At 37.1% G+C, this 21,645-nt stretch overlaps 3 protein-coding genes across 6 annotated transcripts; 2 read left to right on the plus strand and 1 right to left on the minus strand.

Moving 5' to 3' along the window:
* The first annotated feature begins 261 nt into the window (after positions 1-261).
* Positions 262-4,866, plus strand: LOC147521018 (protein BASIC PENTACYSTEINE1-like). Of its 4 annotated transcripts, none has more exons than XR_015193586.1 (4): positions 262-401; positions 719-1,682; positions 1,883-1,961; positions 4,399-4,866. XR_015193586.1 is itself a non-coding variant. In XM_086557772.1 (4 exons), exons 2-3 carry the CDS (start codon positions 823-825, stop codon positions 2,444-2,446), a joined length of 891 nt encoding a protein of 296 aa, XP_086413898.1. In that variant the 5' UTR covers positions 262-401; positions 719-822; the 3' UTR covers positions 2,447-2,465; positions 4,399-4,866. The 4 variants fall into 4 exon arrangements, 3 of the variants coding, with proteins under 3 accessions (XP_086413898.1, XP_086414801.1, XP_086415198.1); XM_086557772.1 differs by lacking the exon at positions 1,883-1,961 and adding an exon at positions 2,416-2,465; XM_086558675.1 differs by lacking the exon at positions 1,883-1,961.
* Positions 4,867-7,481: 2,615 nt separating this feature from the next.
* LOC147521019 (putative clathrin assembly protein At1g25240) lies at positions 7,482-9,122 on the minus strand. Its single transcript, XM_086559868.1, has one exon. The coding sequence runs from the start codon at positions 8,929-8,931 to the stop codon at positions 7,681-7,683; it is 1,251 nt and encodes a 416-aa protein (XP_086415994.1). The 5' UTR covers positions 8,932-9,122; the 3' UTR covers positions 7,482-7,680.
* Positions 9,123-17,351: 8,229 nt separating this feature from the next.
* On the plus strand, positions 17,352-21,055 carry LOC147521020 (cytochrome c oxidase assembly protein CtaG / Cox11 family). The gene is made up of 6 exons (XM_086560809.1): positions 17,352-17,868; positions 17,943-17,995; positions 19,149-19,221; positions 19,306-19,410; positions 20,504-20,584; positions 20,679-21,055. The coding sequence occupies exons 1-6, from the start codon at positions 17,470-17,472 to the stop codon at positions 20,778-20,780; spliced, it is 813 nt and encodes a 270-aa protein (XP_086416935.1). The 5' UTR covers positions 17,352-17,469; the 3' UTR covers positions 20,781-21,055.
* Positions 21,056-21,645: the final 590 nt, after the last annotated feature.

Raw genomic sequence — 21,645 nt, forward strand, 5'->3', positions numbered from 1 at the left:
TGACCTAAATTGACTTTGAACTTAGTTTCAACCTCCAAACATACAAAAAATCTCAAAATTCATAAAAAGTTGAATTACCCTCATTTTCGGTCCTTATGTATTTCAGGATATTAGTTTAAATATTTTCAGCTAAAAAGTACGAACATTCTTTTTTAACCTTTTTTGATACCAACATTGTTCCAGACTTTGAGTAGATTTAAAATAGACGATAAGATAAAAAAGTGTGCAGGGCACCTGGGATTTACTTTAAAAAAACAAAAAAATAAAATAAAAAATAATATTTTATAACAACAAAATAAATAGAACTTAGAAATCTGTCCTGTTGGGCCTATTTGTATCCTCTCTCCATCTCACAAAAAGGGAAAAGAAAAGGAAACCTAAAAAGCTTCACAATCTGCGAAGTAAGTCTTCTCTCTCCCAATCTCAATTTCCCCTTGTTTTTTCTCATTTTTGGAAATAGTAAAAATTTAGTTTATTTATTACACAAAGATCATACTCTAAAACCCTAATGGTCTGCAATTGTTTTTAAAATGCAGATTAAATTTATGAAATCATAAATGTTTTTTAAGATTGATTGATGTTTTAAGAGAGCCCCTTTGTTTGAAATCTAGTAATTTTTACGAATTTGTTTAAAGTTGAGATTTTTATGATAAAATGAGAAATGGGGATCTGCTGTGATATATATTTGATTTTTTGAAATTTGGTTATTTATTTGTAGTTTTGATATAAGGAATGCTGAAGATGAAGATGGGTTGAGAAGGAATTTTATAAAGGTTGGATCTTTTTTTTTTTGGGCGAGGCGGACTTTTTGTGGGTGTTGTAATGGATGATGATAGTGGATTGCATATTCGGAATTGGGGTTACTATGAACCATCTCTTAAAGGAAACCTGGCACTACAGCTCATGTCGAATGTTGCGGCAGAGCGAGATACGAAACCGTTTTTCTCTGGTCGTGATCCTTCTACTATCATGGTTAGTGCGAACGGAACCTATCACCATAGGGACCACTGTGGGATTCCTGAGTCATCCATACCCATGGACTTCATGAGGCACGATGGTTGGATTCATCAGCAAAGAGATAAGCTTCTTCATGTTTTGCCGGGGAATCCTAGTTATTCACACATATTATGTGAGACTTCGGGATCTCAGCCAATGCATATGATGCAATCGCCTGATTCATCGAAGGATGAGAGGATGATAAGGTTGGAGGAACCAGAGATTAAGAAGGATGGCCCTTTGAAGAAGAGACCTGGTGGGCGTCCACTGAAAACACCCAAGACTAAGAAGAATAAGAAAGCTGGGCCAAAAGATGATACTATTAACTCCTCTGTTCAAAGAGCAAGGCCTGGAAGGAAGAACACCGCACTTGTCATAAATGGGATAGATGTGGATATTTCGGGCATTCCCATACCAGTTTGTTCATGCACTGGGATACCTCAGCAGTGTTATCGATGGGGATGTGGTGGGTGGCAATCTGCATGCTGTACCACAAGCATATCGGTGTACCCGCTGCCAATGAGTACCAAAAGGCGTGGTGCGAGGATAGCAGGACGGAAAATGAGCCAGGGTGCATTTAAGAAAGTGTTGGAGAAACTTGCAGCAGAAGGATACGACCTTTCTAATGCAATCGATTTGAGGTCTCACTGGGCGAAACATGGCACCAACAAGTTTGTCACAATCAGGTAGCTGTACAATGTGGGTGCCAAAACTGGGCTTCCCATTGCATTCAGTCTGTTTCTCCTGTATATATGTTTATGCCTGTTGCAGAGGCTTCTCGGTAGTTTGTTGTCAATGAATTTTCTATTATGTTAAATGCTTTCTCCGTTTATTAAGACATTCAGCTCCCCTGAATATGTTGTTTCCTTTACCTATTTTCTTGTAGTTTAAGGCCTATCTATCTTAATTGACTGCCATAATTCAGTTATTGAAGACTGAGTTTTGAATTTATCGGCCTATGTTGGGTAATGTTCACCTCCTTCCATTTATGAGATAAATAGTAGATTTCCATAATGGTTCTCATTTTTTGTTCTTACGAACATGTGCCGTTATACTAATACCGTGATTCATGACCTTGTATTAGGTACTAGCACATTACTGATCTGATGTATGGATATGTGATTTTTTTTTATTACTTATATAATGAATGTTTTGAGTTTTGCTACTTAACTTGTTTGTTTTGGTATGTCTCGGAAGATGTTTTCTTGTGCAATTTTTTTAACATTTAAAATTTTCTAAACATACGTACATACATCCAGACGTGTTAGAATGCATGTGTTTTGAGTGTGTCCATGTGTACATATTCTGAGATGTGTCCATGTACATGTATCAGTAATTCTCTCTGCATAATTGGTCTACGTATATCTTGATGATTGAGTTTAGACTATTGCGTTGGATCCTGATTAGATTCTTCTTCAGGAGTTCGGGGACAATAATCACTCATTGTTAGTCAGCACAAAATAATCAACGTAAGTTTTATACAATTACCTAGAAATGTTAGGCCCTCCTAAGAATTTCTAACTCAAATAAATAGAAAACTATCTATCACATCTGTGTCTTTCCTAATTTCAACAATGAGATAATATCTGTAAGGTACATGCCCTCATAAATACCAATATGTGATTAGAAGTTTCATTTTCTGAATGTCTACTCTTGGAATTTTAATTAACTCAGTTGATGCAGTGTCTAATGTTACCTTTCCTAGAGAACGGAGTGTGGAATCTAATTACACTACTTTTAAACAGAGCATTTCGGTAAAATTCGAAAAAAAGAAGAAATAAAGTTAATGCCCCCGTATCCACTTCAGACACCGACACACGTACCCTTGTCAATGTCTTAGACGTTTATAGATAAGAATTGATACCTGTCATACCTGCGTTGCAGTTTTCCTATCGTGACAGTGTTATTGTCTTGTATATATATACATATATTTATCAGTAAATAGATATATTTTATGAAACAAAAATAATACATTTAGCCATTTAGGTTAGGATGAGATATCCAAACCCATACAAGAGATCTCCTCTGAGAATAATCTGAAAAAGAAAAATCTAAACAATTACAAAGATCCACTCAAAACATAAGAGACTCCCATCTACACACAAAATACTCAAAGGGTATATTCTGCATGTCGTCATCAACCTTTGTCCAGAAGAATAGAAGTCCCTTGATAGACATCACTACCTTCTCCATGGTCGCCTCGAGACACCAAATATATATATATATATATATTTCTTGTATACTCATCTTCAGAGGCACGCGTTTTCTAAAGTTGTTGCTTTGGTGCTAGTGGTGTTTGGATTAACTGGGAGCCTGTTTTAATCACTGTTGAAAATTAATTTTCTTTAGTGTGGAGATTTGAAATACTGTATCGGTCTCTTGAAAACCATATTCTTTTTATTCTGGTTGAGTCATTCACCACCTATGCTGCTTGGTGGTTAGGGCAGCCCATGTACTCGCTTGGTGCTCGACATCCAGTATAGTTAGGTCCTCTTATTGATATGCAGGATCATTGTTAGCGTAGTGGCATCAAGTGGGTTTAAGATGGTGGAAGTTTTGGGAAAGCAGAAGTAATTTTTTGTGGGGAAGAAAAGGGTTTTGAGCTGGCATGGTTTTGGTCCACTTTCCTCTCTCGTGTCTGAGTCCAGCCAAAACGTGTAAGTCTCATCTTAGGTTGCTAATCACTAGCACCTAGACATTTTACAAAATTATGTTTGTAAGTGTGAGTAGTGCGGAAGGAGCCAAATGGATGCTAGACTTTGCAAACACTTGCCCTGAATGACACCCCCTAACTTTGACGGCATACCAATGATTTGACACAAACTTCGTCAGTAGTAAAGTTCCTCTATGGAAGTATCCGGAAGTAAGGTTGTCAGGAAGGTCTTCAATACTAGATGAAGGGTTTACTGGAGATTCATGTTTTGGATCAAGTGAAGTTTGGATTAAGAGTCCATATATATATATAGGGTGCTATTTGAGAATGGCAGATTACTGTTCAGGACCATTCCTGTCTTGAATGCCATACAGTTTGTTCTCTGTTGAATAAATGCCTGAAAGCGTGTTTCCAATTTGAGTTTTTTAAGAAATGCGTTGACTGGGACATGCTTTTATTCTGACATTCAGAAACTGAAGTTGTGGATGTATTAGAAATTCTCGAAACAGAGAAGATTTTAATCGAAATACTGGTTTTTTGTTCAGACAAAACCAGAGAAAGTCAAATTGGAGCTTATATTTGAATTGACTGACAAATTTCAGAAATTAAACATTGGGAGTAATCTGCATATGTGGTAGAGGTTTCCTGCATTATCTGCTATTGGCCTTTTCTTCGTTGTGTTTGCTGTGTGCATGACTTAGTATATATTATGTTACTCCATTATCTCATGTGCCCCTATTCTTTTGCAGATAGCAACAATGGGATGCTATATGTCTTAGTCCAGCCTCTAGGTTGATGACTTTTGAAATGTTCGTGAGAACAGTCTCTAGAAGTCTTCCTGATCCAAGACAGGAATTTGAAGAACTTATGTTGGATTAGCACATTATCTAGAAGGGATGGTGAGTGCTGATTAGAAGGTTTCAAGACAGCAATTGGTCTAGGTTAGCACTTGTAGAAAAGTGGTCACTATGATAAGGTGCTAAGTTGTCCCAGTTTTTGTCTAGGCCTTCTATAGTGCTTAAACCTATTGGAGACACGAAACTTGTTTCCAAATCTTTCTCTTCATTGTTGTCATCTTTATTTCTTTTTTGGACACACTGCTTATGGGACCACATACCTGGATCTCATAGCTTAGTGCTCTGACTTGTGAAAGTAGTCACCCTGATCTTCTACAAGGTATATTTGATAATATAATTAATGAATTCTGTTCATCTTCATTGTTATTTTGATGAAGTACTTGTAATATGTATTTTCGCTCTATGCTGTCTCAGGTGTATACAATTGCTTCTGTTGCTATTATATTTTTTTCAACTATATGGGAATTTACATCTTAAAAGATTTAAGAGCCCTGATATGCGTCTACCCTGGAAGTCATGCAATTTTGTGTCCTGGAGTAATTAGTAGAATGGAAATCCTAGCAAAACTTAGACAACCATTAGAAGGTTAAAATAACCTAATCAGTGGTTTTTGTGAGGACTGGCGGCACGTTAGTGTGAGTTAAATGTTTGTATCAGCTCTTTTTCCATTTCTGTGAAGTCATTACTAGATTATGATGACGCCAAGAGGTTTTTCTTTGAAATTGAACTTGTTTGTTTCCATTTTCAATATAATTGTGGTCATGCACTTGGAGCAGCAATTTTTGGGGCTGACTGGCCTCTTCAACTGTGACTTCTTCCCCTTCAGATGTTTTTCACTTCCGCTAGGTATTTCAATCAATGGGATTTATTGAAACTATCCGCGAATACATGTTTTTTTTGGTAAATTTACATATATTGATAACGCAACCAATCTTCAATCTTCATATGCACAGAGCAATCAGTAGCCAACAAGCACCTAGTGCATCCCTAGCTGGAATTTTCTAGGGATCATCCCATTCAACGACATATGCCCTTCTTAACATTAAATATTAAACAAAGAATTGCACAGTAGGATAACATCATAACATGAATATATGCCCTTCTTAATATTAAACAAAGAATTGCACAGTAGGATAACATCATAACAAGTGACGAAAACATTTTCATACATACCTTATACATGTTATCAATAAAAGAGGAAAGAGAGAAGACTCGAGTAGTTTTAACTTTTAGGCCTTGTTTGGCAACGTGAATTGCCCAATTTGTAGAAGGAATAAGGCCATCTATACTAACTCTTAGTGTTTGGTCCGGTTCATTTTATGAATTGGGGTCACAACTAATAAGTAGGGTACTAGTATACTGCGTGGCAGTGGGGAGTGAGCGGAGCTGCGGGGAGAGAGAGTTGGGTGATGTGGGGGGAGAGAGAGATGGATGAAGGAGAAAGGGTATTGGGGGCGAAGAAAAAATAAGAGAGAAGTTGAGGACGGACAGACAGACAGAAACTAACCAATTTGGGTTTTGTCCGCAAACCCATTACCCCCCCTTCTGCCAAGATTGTTCGCTCCACTCACTCGACTAGAAGATAACTGCAAGCAGTGGGGGCGTGAGCGGAGGTGGAGAAGAGAGGGAGAGATGGGTTTGTGGGTGGAGAGAGAGAGAGGTTTGGTTGAGAGGGAAGGAATGAAGGAGGGAAAGGGAGAGAGAGAGAGGTGAGGAGAGACAGAAACCAACCAATTTGGTTTTTGTCAGCATAACCCCCCTTCTGCCAAGATCGTTCGCTCCGCTCACTCGATAAGAGCATTCCCAATGCAGGTGGTTTTGTGACTATAGTCACCGGTTTTGGGGAAAAAGTGGTGTCTAATGCAGAGGTGAAAAACTGATGACTATTTTCTCCAGTTGAAATCAAGGTGAAACCTTCAACCGAGATAGTGGCTGACTTGTTAACTACAGACGGGATGTTGGATTCCGTCTCGTGTGTTTTTTTCGATTTTTTTTTCAGACGGAATGTTTCATTCCATCTCGCGTGTTTTTTCGATTTTTTTTAACTTCAGACAAAATACCAGACGGGATGTTATATAGCTTTACCTTGCTTTTCACCATTTTGGTGAAAATAGACGGAATAAGTGTCTACGTGGAGGTGATAAGGGGGGGATTATTTTGACTTGCATTGGGAATGCTCTAAATGGGATAGATTGTGAAACTAGAAAAAACGTGTATAGTGGATCTTTGGGTTTAGGTGAGATACCGTAATACACAAGAGAAATACAGGAAAGAGAAAACATCATTTTATTATTCATTCGAGTTATACACTCAAAAGATCGAACCTTCTTCTTCATCCACTCATTTTCTTCTCTCACAAATTCTTCCCTTCACTTTTCCAAATTAAAATTAGAGATCAAAAATAGGAGGAGCAAGCAACAAAAAAAATATAAATGGTCTATGGCTTCTTCTTCTTCACCGTCTCCGTTCCGATCAACCGACCACCATTTTGATTCTTCCATGAAATTATGTTGAATTGAAGTTTGATTTTTCTTTTTGAAGTTACTAATATGGGTTTTCTTCGGTCGATTTGTGTGTTTTTTTCTTATCTTGGGAGATTTTTATTCTATCGGGAGAGTTGGAAAAATAAAAAAACAATGAAAAACAGTATGAGACAATCCCTCTAAAATAAAAGGGACCAAACATTTTCTAGAATAATTACTTTTGGAGTATCCACCACTTGTTTTCCATACCCTAAACATAAGAGTACTACCGAATTTCACATGGCCAAACAGACGTAGCAATACACTACTTGAAATATACCATGCGATAGTGCGCAGAACCCTGATTTGCAGCAGGCAATATTCTAAAGATTATCCAAATTATCACATTAACATTGTGCTGTTGATTAAGTAAGACACCCTTGGTTCAAGTACAAAAAGTAAAAAAGATTGATCGAAAAGAAATTGACAGCATATCTGCTAAAAGTTACCAAAAGTCGAAAACAAAAGTGTATTATTGTCATCTTGAGAATAAAAAGTGGGTTTAGTCCCGTAACTGCGGGGAGTTAATAATTCGCAACAAACAAGTGTACTCAAAATCTGTTGATTTGGCCAATCAATTCAACTTTAATTTGCTAAATTGATTTTCATGGCATCCACTAAAAAAGAAAGAAAAGAACAAACTTAAATCACATCAAAGAGACAAAACTAGATTTCTTTCATTTCTGCCAGTTGACAATGCTACTTGTAGCGGATCGTAACGCTGTTGCATTGGCAGGTGGCTGCTCGAATTCGTGAAAACGCTGTTAGAACCATATTGGACAGGAGGAATACTCATTGAAGCTGCAAAGGGATTTGTGTAGCTGCTAGTTCCTACACCATCTACACCATCTACACATCCCCTTCTCTCTTCATCCGTCTTGAATTCATCGTCGAAAACGACCCAATTGCTAGTGATTATAGTTTTCATTAACTTCACTGAGCCCTCCTTCAAGTTCTCCATTTCACGACTTTGTTTCTGTTCTAGATTAGCTTCTTCCACATTTATTAAGGAAGTAGTATTCATCTCTCTATTCTTAACTTCATCTATAATTCGCTCAAGGTCTCGAATATCCTCCTCTGGGATCTTCTCAACTCTAGGAAATTCAGATGCATTTAGAACACCAATATCCCTACAAAACTCAAAGTACGAATCCAGTTCTTCACCTTGTGATGTCGCCTTATGTAGAACATGGAGTGTCATTTCTGCCTCTTGTTGACTAGCCGCGTATATCCTGACCAAAAAACTAGCAATCCCATTACAGATTCTGCTATAAATATCGAAGATCTCAATTACAATGCAATCCATTGCTTCAAGAATCAAAGTGTCGCTCCATCCGTCACTATAAGGCTTCACCTGCAATAACATATCGAGCAACGCCTGAGACCTTTGCAGATCCTTGAGTGTTCTCCCCATCAAACTATCACTCCTCTTGTCACCCTCCTCGTTGTCGAAGGTGCCAAAGGCAGATTTTTGGTCTAGAAATGCAAAATATGCTCGAATGAATGCGCAAAGGCCCCATGTCCTAGGAGTATTAGAATAAGCATCAACAAAATTGGAAAAATCAAAAGGAAGGCGCCCAATCCTCTGAACAGCGAGAATCTTACAGCAGAAAATGCCATGCATCAACATTAGGCCTTTTAGCGCGACAACCCAATACCGCGTTTTCTCCATTCGATTCGATAGAGCCCATATAACAGGTTTAAGAAATTTGGGATACGTTCGAATCCAAGTAAAGATCCTTTGCGCATTCTTATAATCGACACTTGACTCATCGTGACTTGTGGCTTTAATAACAGCTTCTTCGAGTTCGGGGTTTCGGAAAGAAGTCTTCCTTGATAACTTTGCAATATATATGCTATTTCTGTCTTTTATTAAAGCTGAAGCTCTTTTCCAGAGCTTCATCTTCAATATTGGCAGCAGAAGTCTAGCTTAATATTTCCTCCCCTTTTCTTCATTGCATTCAACAATTCATATGATCATCTTTCACACGTTAGCCGGCCAAAGTGTTTTGGAATTATTTTTTAGCTGAACGTGATCAAGTGTGGTGTCATATGTTGTTAATGTTTCCTTTTGATTATTAAATTTTTCTTTCTTTTTTTTTCCCAGTCAATGAATCAGACAGTTTGGCCGTTTAAATCTGTTTGTTTTGGGAGGTGGACTTTGTCAAAGTCGGTATTATTGTTAGAAAAACACTTCTATAAATCTGGTTGAATGGGCCAAAACTTTCATCATTCTTAACACGACTTTTTCATAATTAAAATTCTCTAAACTAAACACTATACCATTATGAGTGTACAAATCGTCAATAACTCAATATCCAACTACAGAGTCCTTTTAAAAGAGTTTTCTTTAAAAGAGTTTTGTCGTGGGCAAATATCCTCATGCTGATATTTCAGCCCATAATATCAGAACTAACTCGAAATGTCTATGGTTAGTGTTCATATGTTACAGGTTCAAGCGGGAAAAAGAGGAGGAAGAAGAAAATGGACACGTGTTAGGAAGTGATAGGGCAAGACCACAACTGGAACACTATATAAATAAGGGAAAGAGAAAGAAAGATTCATTCGATTCATTCTATAAAAAACTTGTAAAACCAGAGCGATAGAGAGAGAGTTTGAGCGACTTTGGCACGTGGTTAAACACGTGAGGTCCCCATTAGACAAATTTGATAGATTGGGATGGAAAATAGACGGAGGTACTAAATTGAACCAAATTAAGAGTTTGTGGTACTAATAGACGAGAAACAAAGTACAGGTACCATTTATGAAAAAAAAAATGAAAGTACGTGGTACTAAGTTTAATTTTCTTTTCAAATTTTTACTAAGTATCAAAAGCTATTAACAGATATATTACAAAATATAAGCGAATGACAAGAAGCAAGAAGATCTATTTTTCATAATTCAAAGGAAGTTTAAGAGAATGAGGCAAAATAGACAAATCATTGTATCAATATTACAAACTTGACCAAATCATAAAGAAACAATTAGCTCAGGATGGAGTCTTTGGTTTGATCTGGAGCATTGCATCTGGCCTCAAGATCTAAGTCAACATCAACAAGCATATCGATTCCCTCTAGAATGGAAGGATCATGACGCAATGAGTTAAGAATGAGAGATGGGGTAGCCACAACCTCGATGGGATTAATTGTGTCCACATCATCATCATTGGCCGGTGTTTATCTCTATCTCGGTATCAGCGTTGACAACTTCTTTGTCAATATTGATGGCAACTTCAGAAGGAATATCATTCTCATCATCAGAATTAAGGTTATACTGATCAATAACATCTGCAAGAAGGTATTGTTTGAAACTCCTCATGGTAGAAACACAATAATTCATATTTTCATCAGCTTCAATCAGGTCGAGATCAGCCTTAGTTATTTGGGCCACGAGATCAGCTTTTTATTTTTCAAAATTAGTTCTTTCGGTCTCGAGTTTCACTTCCATCTCTGCATAAGAGCGCTTCAGTCCATTAATCAATGGGGTAGTATCATCAACAAAAGTCTTCAGATTGGCATTAGCAGTTTGTCGAGCTGTTTTGAAAGCACCTAGTTTTGTGATATGGTGAGAGCATGTTTTCTTTTTTCTTCTTCAACAGAGTGTTGGAGTTGTTCTTTGTCCTTCTTCAATTTCTCATTGTCTTCCCTGAGAAGACGAAGGGAAGCCATATCATTCTCAAACTCATTGATAGCAGCAAATTTAGTCTGAAATCAAGAATACAGCAGATGGATGCATTATAAATAATGGTTAAACAAGTATAAGAGTAAGCCCAAAGGTATTATAGCACCTCGTTTTTTTTTCTAGTACCATAATAATAATAATAATAATAATAATAATAATAATAATAATAATAATAATAATAATAGATAAAACAAAAAAATAGGATAAATATTAGTTAAGGATATGAAAACCCCGTAGGTAAAGAGATAAACCTTCATCTCTGTTTTTCGGGGGGTTTAAAAAACAAAAAGGAGTTCACACGTAGGGATTATTTTTACATAGAGAAGAAAAAATAGAGTTTTTCACATAGAGGAGAAGAGAGGTTTCTTGCTGGAGATTTACTGATAGCTAATATCAGTGAATAGCAGGAGCGTATCATGAGTGAGTAGTTATATTTTATTTTTTCTATTTCACCGAACCTAGAGTTTTACAGTTTTACGGGTATGAAGAAAAAAACTAGTTTTCCACTCAGTATTTTTGTTCTGCTTATTCTTCTGTCGATTTTTTTTATCCTGTCGAATTAATAAACTGTTAAATGTTAACATATTGATTTGCTTAACTGTGAAACTATGAAATTGAATTGTTAAAGCTTTATGGGCTGTTAATGGTGGCGTAAGCCCAAAAGAAGAAATCGTCCTACATTTTGTTTGAACTCTTTTTGTTGTGGTTTTGAACTCTTATTGTTGTGGTTTTGGTTGGTTTATGATTGGTGGTAGTGGGGGCTATTGAGTGTTGGAGAGTGGGGGCGTTAATGGCTGCGCGATCTAGTTGGAGGGAGTGTGTTCGAGGTAATGAAATCGAGTTTTTGCTATACCATTATGTTGGGTTTTGATTAGGGATTAAAACCGAGCTATTTCGGTGGGGTTTGGGGGTTGTTTGAGTGTTGTCGAAGTAGCTCAGGGACGTTAATGGTGTCGAAATGTGACTTCTGACGAGTGATGGAATTGGGTTTTAGTGGTGTCAAAAGATTGGGTTTTTTGTGAGGAGTGAAACCGATGGGGTTAGAGTGGAGGAGGGTTGGTGGTTTGTGGTGGCTAATCGGTGGAGGTGGCGAGATGTGAGGAAGAAGAAGAAGAAGGTAGTGATCATATTCATTTCTTTTTTGTTGGGCTTGGGCCGGAATCAGTTATGCGGGCTTGAGTTTTTTTTCACTTTTGGGCTTAAGTTTTAGTTGGGCTTGGGAAAGGCTAAAGACTTTGGGCCTTAGTCTTTGGGTTTTTGGGTTAGATGAGTTTAGGACTGGTTGACTAATGTTGACCCTTGGCAGGTTGACTGCTGTTGACCAGGGTTGACTTTGACTAGTTGACAAGAGTTTACTTTGACTAGTTGACCAAGTTTGACTTTTAACTCAGATGATGATTTGGTCTATTAGGATAGGTCTAGGGCTATTAGCGTGCTTGACTTTAGGCTAAGACTTTATATATATACGTGTGTACATGTATTAACTATTATGTGATATTTCAGTCTTTTATGATATACGACGCTATGACACGTAGACATCAGGAAAATTAATTACCATTGTCACCCATATTTTTATAACTCTCCACGCCTCCTTGTTGAGATAAAAAGAAATGTTTAATTATGACTAGTGAAGTCATGGAGGAAACCGCCCTAGAGAGAGAACTAAGGTATTCGCCTTACGGGTTGGCTCTATTCCTCGAGTGTACATGAATGTAGGTATGGATCCTTGAATGTACGGAATGACCTGTTAGTTTTATGCCTATAAGAGGCTTGGTTTAGGAGCATTAAAAGTCCAGAGATGGCTATGACTCATAAGTCCGAGTTTACAAGAGGGATATATGATATTTATGCAAGACAAATAAGGCTAAGAACTTCAAATGTTTGATTCCAATCTTGAAAGATTTAGATACGTAGGCAGCTTTGAGCAAAAGTGCAGCCACCATATTACATATTATATATTAGTTTTAGTGATAACTATATGTATAAATGTTAATATTAAATTGTGTACGTGATAGTGGTGGTTTAAAAAGATATTCATTGAATGTGTCATGAATAACTTGTTGGTGTTATGATAGGTATTCTTTGAATGTGGCGGGAATGACCCAATCAAGTATTTATTGGATGTGTCATGAATGACCTGTTAGTGTAATGATAAGTGATATTTTTTAATATGCGAGACGAACTATATATGTGGTATCAATTAGACTTCAATGTCTTAAATGAGGTTTTGATTATGAATAGAAATTTGACTGGTTGAGATAAATACTTTTATTGTGAGGTCTAACTCTGTTTTGCAGAAGGGTAAGATCCGTTAATCTTGTATGCAGGGACGTAAATATCCTACCCTAAGACAACGTGCTGGCTTAAAAGTAAAGTGTATAAAACTCATATTTAAATAAGTTATCATATGTGTATTTAATAAGTGGTTTTTATATTGTGAGTTAATTTGGAAAATGGGTTATTAGGGTTTCGTTTCATCTTAAGTTTTCAGATGATTGAATAGGGTGACGATTGAGATATTTATATCCTGGAAATTCCCTATTTTAGACTTTCTGGAAATTTGGGGTGTGACAGGTATATACTTACTTTTTCGAGCGAAGAACACAAAATTTGAAAGCGCAGTAATTGGAATTTTAGCCATTGCTGATCGATCTTGAGGAAGAATTGTCTTTAGAATGAGAGCTTCTCCGAGACCAGGTGTTGGAGGCTCAGAAAATAGAGAATAAGATTTTAGAACTCTCTTCTTATTGTGGAGGATAAAATTGGCCACAAAAACTTCAGATGAAGAAGAAGAAGCAGCATAAACAGTTGATGGAGCAGTGGTATGAACAGTGGCTGGAATTGAACAATTGAAGATTTCAATGGCACAGAAGCAGGTGCAAAAGAGGTGGTAGTTTTCGGAGTCTTAAATGCCTTCGTAGTTGGTAATGTTTCAGTGGTACAAGGTTATTTTCTTTTCTTTTGATGAGGGCCAGTATTGACATGTTTTTCTTTGGAAGAAGTTGGAGTCAGGGCCTGGGAGGAACTACCTCCTGTTGATTTTTTCGAGTTCAAAAACTTGCCAGTTGATTTATCTTGGCCACGAAGGATGCAAGATGCCATATCTGTGTACAATAAGCAGTGGTGATCAAACACATTTTGCAAAAGTGGATAATTATAGAAGTCTGGAACTTATTGTTTGATATTGGAAAAAAGATCTTCAGTCATAATAAAACCATTAATTATATAATCAAAATAACATCGAGGAGTGTTATCAGGCAATTCAGAAGAATCAAAAGTTTTTCTAAATCCTTCTTTATAAGAACAAGATTGTAATGAACATGGAGTAGCTTGGGAAGGTACAACAGTTTGGGGAGGAGAAGGATCTTGACCTCTAAGCACATTACTCTTTAAGGTATATAAAGGAGCAACATAATTGTCGACATCTGCTTCTAAGACGACATTCGAGACAGGGTTTCCATATTGATTAGCACCAGTTCTAGCAGTTATTTCTTCATCAGTGCCTTTCAGAAGCTCCATTACTCTAGTAGACTCTTCATGACCTCTCGAAGTGGCAGGTCTTAGTACTGAAACAATGACATAGGGGTAGGCCAATTAGATAAAAGGTTTGAGATGGAGTGTCAATTTTTCTTTTAGAGATAGACATACCTTTAATATTAAAAACACGATGTACCAAGGAAGGAACAGTGATAGATGCGGATGACTCCCATTGACTAGATATGATGAGAGGATAGAGTGGCCATCTAAAGTCACTATCTCAATTCACTCTTATGATACCCTGTTGGTTATTTCGTTTCTTGGGATAAAAATAACCACTAGGCTCAGTTGAACCGTTTTTGTTTTTTTCAGTACGTTCGATAAAGGTATAATGGGTCTGAATATCGATAAGCCGAATTTTTTGGGATCTCCGCATATCGGGTTCAAAATGCGCATTATAGTAGTTACAAATGTGCATCAATCTCCAAAAATTGCCCGTGCCTTGGCCAAGAGAGATGATCAAATGGTTCAGTACCTCTCGATCGAGGTCAGTTAAAGGAAGTCGCAAACCAGCAGCTAGTTGCCCAACAGTGATGATGATTGACGGGGCATCACCACTTTGGCATTTGGGACCTTTCCTACATCCAGCATAGTGTTGAAGAGTGACAGTATTGGGTATCTGATATGCAGCTCTAACTACTGCTAAGTTGGGTCTTTTTGGGAAGTGAGGATTCAAACCACCACTCCATATGATGTTGTCCTCCATAATTTCACGCTCTGATTCTGAGGTCACAATCTCGAATGGATGGCATGTTAGACCATCAACAAGATACGTTGGGAACCATGCTTGTTCATCAGTTTCAGTCCTTTGTGATGTCGAAGTTGAGGAAGAAGAACTGGTTCTATCTTCAGCTTGATATCTTCATTCGATATGTCGGTATCATTAGAAATAATAAATTTTTCATTAGAATTATATTCTTCATCGATACTACTATCGCTATACTCAGTACAATTGTATAATATATTATTTATTATACACGTATCGATGTTTCGTGGTGATAGTGACGGGGTTCGAGGTGATGGTGTTTGTCTCAAAAACATACGTTCTTGACGTCGAAGCCAGGATCGTTTCGAGATGGTTTGCCTAAAATTAACATAAGTTTTTCTCCTAGCCATACTGAAACAGCTCAAAATATATATTTCAGAAATCTAGTTAGCATAGTGGTTGTATAGATAAAACAATCAAGTTCAAACCCTAACCCTAGACTTCTTAATTTGAGAAGAGGAATAGACGCGAAGTTGGGTATGAAAAAATAGAAATAAAAGTAGTTTAATAATTTTGCATAACTAACTTGTTCAATTTGTAAGAACTTTTAGGTACTTTAAGAATCTTTCAGCGAAAAAGAACAAACCAAAGCTTTTGGAAAATTTGGTTAATGGCGGGCGGTGGGGTTTTGGATGTTTGAGTTTTGCAAATAATTTAAGAGAGAGAAATGGACAGCGAGTTTTTTATATTTGCGATATGGGCCCGACCTTTCTGTTCCAAATAGTAACCGTTTGAGTTTTTGAATTTCAATTTTGAAAATCTGATTTTTTTTTTTTCGCGGTCGATTCTCGAAACATTCAAATTTTTGAGGTTTGAAATTTGAAAATTTAGAGAGGGGATGTCGTGGGCAAACATCGTCAGGCTGATATTTCAGCCCATAATATCAAAAATAATTCGAAATGTATGTGGTTAGTGTTCGTATGTTGCAGGTTCAAGCAGAAAAAAGAAAAGGAAGAAGAGAATGGACACGTGTCAGGAAGTGATAGGGTAAGACTACAATTAGAACACTATATAAGAGGGAAAAGAGAAAGAAAAATTCATTCAATTCATTCTATAAAAAATTTGTAAAACCAGAGAGATAGAGAGAGAGTTTGAGTGACTTTATAACCGCCATTACTGATGAATACGAAAGATTAAGTTTTATTTATTTTTTATTCTCAATTTAACCCAAACCCAGTACATCCATAACTAATCTTAGAAGAAGAAGAAATTGATCACTACAAACAAAATGGTATTTGTTATTGACGGGCCCCATATTGTGTTGGGCAGACTCCAAAAAAAAAAAATTATTACAAGTGTGTCATTGGTCCCAAAAAGTCTAAAAAAAAACAATTATTACAAGCGTGTCATTGGCCCCAAAAAGTTGGTTCGAAAACCCGATATGGCTTAAACGACCGGCTTTGGGAGTGGATTCATTGTACAAACCAACGATATGGCCATACCGTTTGGACTAAGTCTCCAACGATATGGCCACATCGTTTGGACTAAGTCGTCGTTTTGAACGTCGTTTGAGTTAGTCCAAACGATGTGCCCACACGGTCAAGAGGCCAAAAAGCGAACTTTATATTTTTTCAAAGTTCAAATCCCGACCACACCGTTTTGACTAAGTCTCCAGTCTCCAACGATATGGACTAAGTCTCCGTTTGGACGTAAGTCTCCAACGATATGGTCATTACCGTTTGGGATTTTATATTTTTCAAAATATAAAGTTCGCTTTTTTGAATTTTTGACCGGCGATAATATAATCGTTTGGACTAAGTCTCCAAATGACAACCGCTTGGGATTTGGGGCTTTATAAAAAATTCTAAACGATATTTGGCCGTTGGAGACTTAGTCCAAACGGTATAGTCATATCGTTGGGTTTGCACAATGAACGATCTAGTCGGATCGTTTAAGTTTGAGATTTTTGAATTCAATTTTTTAAAACCAATAACACATTTGTAATAATTGTTTTTTTTTTTTGGTTCTGCCCAATAGAATATGGAGTCCATCAGTAATATGACTCAAAAAATTTCGGGAATGGGTATTAGTCTATTCAGTTCCATGTTTTGTTGAACTGGCAGAACTGCTGGTCCTGTCGAAAAAACAAGTGCCGAACTGCTGATTTTGTTTTCAGCAATTTTTTTTGTCTTTACGTGTTAACTAAGTCAAACTTGTTACCAGTTTGTTGGCCAACTGCTCAAGTGATTATCACTTGTCGGCTCAGTGAGGATTGGGCCTTTAAAGTAGGGCCCGGCATTCCCATCATACGTTGGGCTTGGACTCACACTTTGTGGACCGGATCAGTCTACGGGCCAGCCCGACAACGATTAAGCCCAATATCATTTCTTCGATCACTCTTCTTTCTCTTCTTCCCTCTTTCAAGTTTCCATTAAAATTTAAAAGAAAATAAAAGAATGCCAACAATGAACAATACATTCTGACACATCTTAAAACTTCAATCTCCACAACATCACAATGTTCTTTTCAAAGCTTTCTAACAAATCCCCTTTTTTATCTAATCCCAAGGTCTCATATTTCCTTCTAAACCCAGTTCGAAATATTGAACCATTCTCACCAACGAATAAAATTCCCATTTCAATATCTCAATACCGATATTTCACATCCCGCAACAATGGGTTTCGTTCAAAATCCTTAATTTCTCATAAAAAACTCGATACATGTCCATTTTTCGACTTTCGGCGAAATTATAGCTATGTTTCAAGTAGTAGTACTCAAGAGAGGAAGTCAAGAAAAATGCTTTGGTGGTTGGTTGGTTTGGGTTGTGGAATGGTGGGTCTTACTTATGCGTCTGTTCCTCTTTATAGAACTTTCTGTCAAGTTACTGGTTATGGTGGCACTGTTCAAAGACGTGAGGTAAGCTTTTGGATTGCATAATTTAAGCATTTTTTATTAATGAGTTTTGACGACAAAGCTCTTGGTATTTGTAGACTGTTGAGGAAAAGATTGCTCGCCATGCTCAAGGTGGAACAAAGCCGACAAGGTATGTGGAGCTAGTGTTAGAGTGTGAAACCTTTTGGCGGATGATGGCGTAAATTCTTTTTGGTTTGTATATGTCGACATTTAGTTTAAGTAGTGAAGGCCGGTTACAATGTGTAGACAATGGTAACAGATGCTTGGAATTAGTTCAGTGGCAATTACCATTATGTGATAAATGGGCATTTGCCTTAGGGCTCACGTAGTATGGTATGCACTGTCATTGATCTTGGCTGGTCACACAATATGCAATGCGTGGGCACTTGCTTGCGCAATTTTTTCTTGAGATGTTAACAACGTGAATGTGCTTGTTTGTGACTGCCTTGATTTCACATTACCTGATGCCTGATACAGTATTGCCTTTTTGTAATTGATTAAAATAGATCACCCACTAATTAGTGTCTTAAACAGCACAATATGAAATCCGTACTTTCATTACAACTTTACAAGTAACCTTACCAATTGAGGAGACTGGGAAAATCCTCTTGAAGCAGAACAGAATTTCAAATTTGTAGGATCTTTTGTGGATGTGTGTATGAGAATGTTATCATACCTATAAAGTACTGAAGCAGATATGTTCTCTTAACTTTTTGAATATATATGGAAGATCCTAAAAGAAAGGTTAAAATGTATTGGATTATTGTGGGTTGGTAGCTGTATTCATACACTACGCAGTCAAAACTCAGAAGCTTGCCTAGGCCCATTGCATATGCTCTAGGCCTCCCCTCCTCACTGGCTCACACCTAGAGGAACCTAGTCTCACTCCTAGGTTTGTGTCACCGCACCCACCCACCCACCCACACACACACATACACCACCACCACCACCACCACCACCACAGCAGCACTTAGCTAGCTCTAGCTCCTTCAACTTCATATCATTTTTTTCTACTTAGTTTTAGATTTTAGAGCTGATTTTGGTAGCAAAGCAATCGTCAGAGTACCATGACCCTGATCAGACAATTCTAGTATATGAGTTGGATCTGACTATACCATATATGTTACCTCTTAGAATTTAAACTCATTGTGTGTTTTTACTGCATTGCTTTATTGTTCAAAAAAATTAGACCATGTAGATGTCTCTTTTTTCAGAGATAGCTAACATATCGTGCATCTGGGTCCATTATCTTGATTAGGTTCTTGTTGTGTATTTTTCATTAGGGAGATTGTAGTGCAGTTCAATGCTGATGTAGCCGATGGTATGCAATGGAAGTTTATTCCAACACAGAGAGAGGTACTTTATTTTAGTAATACAATTTGAAAGGATCACATGCCTTTTCTATTGTCCTGCGCTAATCTTCTTGAGATATGATTTCAGGTGAAGGTTAAGCCTGGAGAAAGTGCCCTTGCATTTTACACTGCCGAAAATCGTAGTTCAACTCCAATAACTGGTGTTTCCACCTACAATGTTACACCCATGAAGGTGCTAATTTTTCCAACTCTGCTAAATATCTCTGTTGAGATTATATATCAAAGCGGCTATTTCTCTGGCCCAAAGGGCCCATGTTACTCCACATCACCCGCTTAAAAAATTGTCCACGTGTGAGGCTTAAGATTACGCCACACGTGAGGGGGCGTGTTGAGATTATAACCCTACATTGGGTATCTAAAGCCTAGCCAATCAATATATAAATCCTGGGGCCACTCCACTTATCACCAATCGGTGTTGAGTTAGATGCCCATCTTCAATAATCTCTTTTGTTAATTTGGTTCTTCCATTGAGTTTAACTGATTTCCTCATTGTTGTTTGTATGAAATGTAAGTTTTAGCCTTTTGGGCAGAATGTTATCTGAGGGATTACACGATTTTGTAAATCTGTGTGGGAGTTAACCTGCAGAGATTTATGAAGTCAAAGATTAACCTTGGGGATTGCAGATTGTCATATTATTGTACATGTGCACATCGTGCGATCACGTGTACTATTCAAAAATTAATTAGTCATTTGTGATATATCCCTTTATCATAGTTAAAGTATAGTCTTGGTTAATCAGTATTCCCTAGGTTCAAGATTTTGACAATTGCAACATGGTTATGGGAGTTTTCAGAACTATCCCTCTATCTCCGTCATATATTTGGATCACAGTCGAGATTGATTTTTGGTTGAAACCTTCTATTTGGCCATTTCATTTAAATTTCAACTCAGTGTTTAATCTTAGATGAAGGTTGAAATGTGTGAAAGAGAGTTGGTTTGTTAGGATGATTTTCACGGTGAGAAATAGCTGATAATCAAGTTTCACATGCCATTTTGACCATCTTCTGGAATGTATATAACTAATATAAGTGTGATATGAGATGCAGTGCCTGTCAAACGAATGTATGTCTAACTGATGGTAACACATGCTGGGTTCTCTGTCCTTATCAATCACGTATAGCACTTTATAACTGTTTGTTTCAACAGTTATTACGGAATTTTAAGTATTTTTTTTTTCTATTTTCCTATTGATTCTCAGTGTTTATACAATGTGGAAGATGCTATCACCTATCAGTTCTAATCATTCATTTTGTCTTTTCTCCAGGCTGGAAAGTACTTCAATAAGATACAATGCTTCTGCTTTGAGGAGCAATGCCTTCTTCCAGGGGAACAAATTGACATGCCTGTAAACTATACTGACCCCTTTCTTTTAGCTTTTGCTGCGTCCTAAATTTTTAAAATTGTTACTGGTTTGTCTCACAGAGTCACGCAATTTGCAGGTATTCTTCTACATTGATCCTGAGATTGAGACTGATCCTAATATGGATGGTGTCAACAACTTGATCTTATCCTACACCTTCTTCAAAGTGCCTGACAAATAGAGTTGCACTGATCTTGTCTTAGTCTCTTTCAAGTTTTCGTCGTCACCTATACAGCATAGTTGAAATACCCTGATAGCTTTGCAATTCATCGCCAGCTTTTGATCGGTGGTCATTACTTCCGATCACCTTTCCACCCTTTTCTGATGTACTTTTTATCTGATTGCTTCATAGGCAGGCTGGAGTGTCTCATTTCACTGCACTTTCTATAGGGCTTGTACTTGCTCGAGTCTCCTGTTACATTGAAACTTATTACGAACAAAGAGTGTTTTAGTCTTTTTCAAATGCTTAACAAGTTAGGATTGCACGGAGAAAGTAAGCTTATTGATTCCCAAGCAGAATACAATCAAAGCTGAGTTCAAATGCGACAGCAAGTAGCAGCTTTCTAATTTTCTATATCCGTCTACGTTCCTCCAGTAGTGCCTTACAGCTAGGGGTGTTTGCCTACTTGACTGGTTAAAGATAACGTTGTTCGAGGCATGGCCCAAAATATCGCTGAGATATACGATATCTTGCCGATATATCTCGGTAAATTGGTACACCGATATTGATATTTTCGATATATATATCCACCGAATATTGAACTCCTTTTTTTTTAAATATATCGGAATTTTCGATATGAAACTTTATATCGCCGATATAATCGATATTTCTGATATAATTGATATATATTGGTTGACTTTTTGACCATTTTTAAATATAAATCCGATATTTCCAATATATTTTCGATATTTCTGATATTATATGTCCAATATATCCGATATTTTTGATATTTTAAATAGTTTGGACTGGTCACCAAAAAAACTGATATATCCGATATATTTGATATATCTCGATTTTTGAATACACCGATATATTAACCGATATC

This window comes from Coptis chinensis, chromosome 1 (assembly GCF_015680905.1).
Source record: "Coptis chinensis isolate HL-2020 chromosome 1, ASM1568090v1, whole genome shotgun sequence".
Taxonomy (NCBI): Eukaryota; Viridiplantae; Streptophyta; class Magnoliopsida; order Ranunculales; family Ranunculaceae; genus Coptis; species Coptis chinensis.

Bases quoted from the DNA above. Each gene is read 5' to 3' on its own strand.
- LOC147521018 (XM_086557772.1), top strand. From the start codon at position 823: ATGGATGATGATAGTGGATTGCATATTCGGAATTGGGGTTACTATGAA. The intron at 1,683-2,415 runs GTAGCTGTACAA...ATTCTTCTTCAG, and splicing joins AACAAGTTTGTCACAATCAG to GAGTTCGGGGACAATAATCA.
- LOC147521020 (XM_086560809.1), top strand. From the start codon at position 17,470: ATGTTCTTTTCAAAGCTTTCTAACAAATCCCCTTTTTTATCTAATCCC. The intron at 17,869-17,942 runs GTAAGCTTTTGG...TGGTATTTGTAG, and splicing joins GCACTGTTCAAAGACGTGAG to ACTGTTGAGGAAAAGATTGC. The intron at 19,411-20,503 runs GTGCTAATTTTT...TCTTTTCTCCAG, and splicing joins ACAATGTTACACCCATGAAG to GCTGGAAAGTACTTCAATAA.
- LOC147521019 (XM_086559868.1), bottom strand. From the start codon at position 8,931: ATGAAGCTCTGGAAAAGAGCTTCAGCTTTAATAAAAGACAGAAATAGC.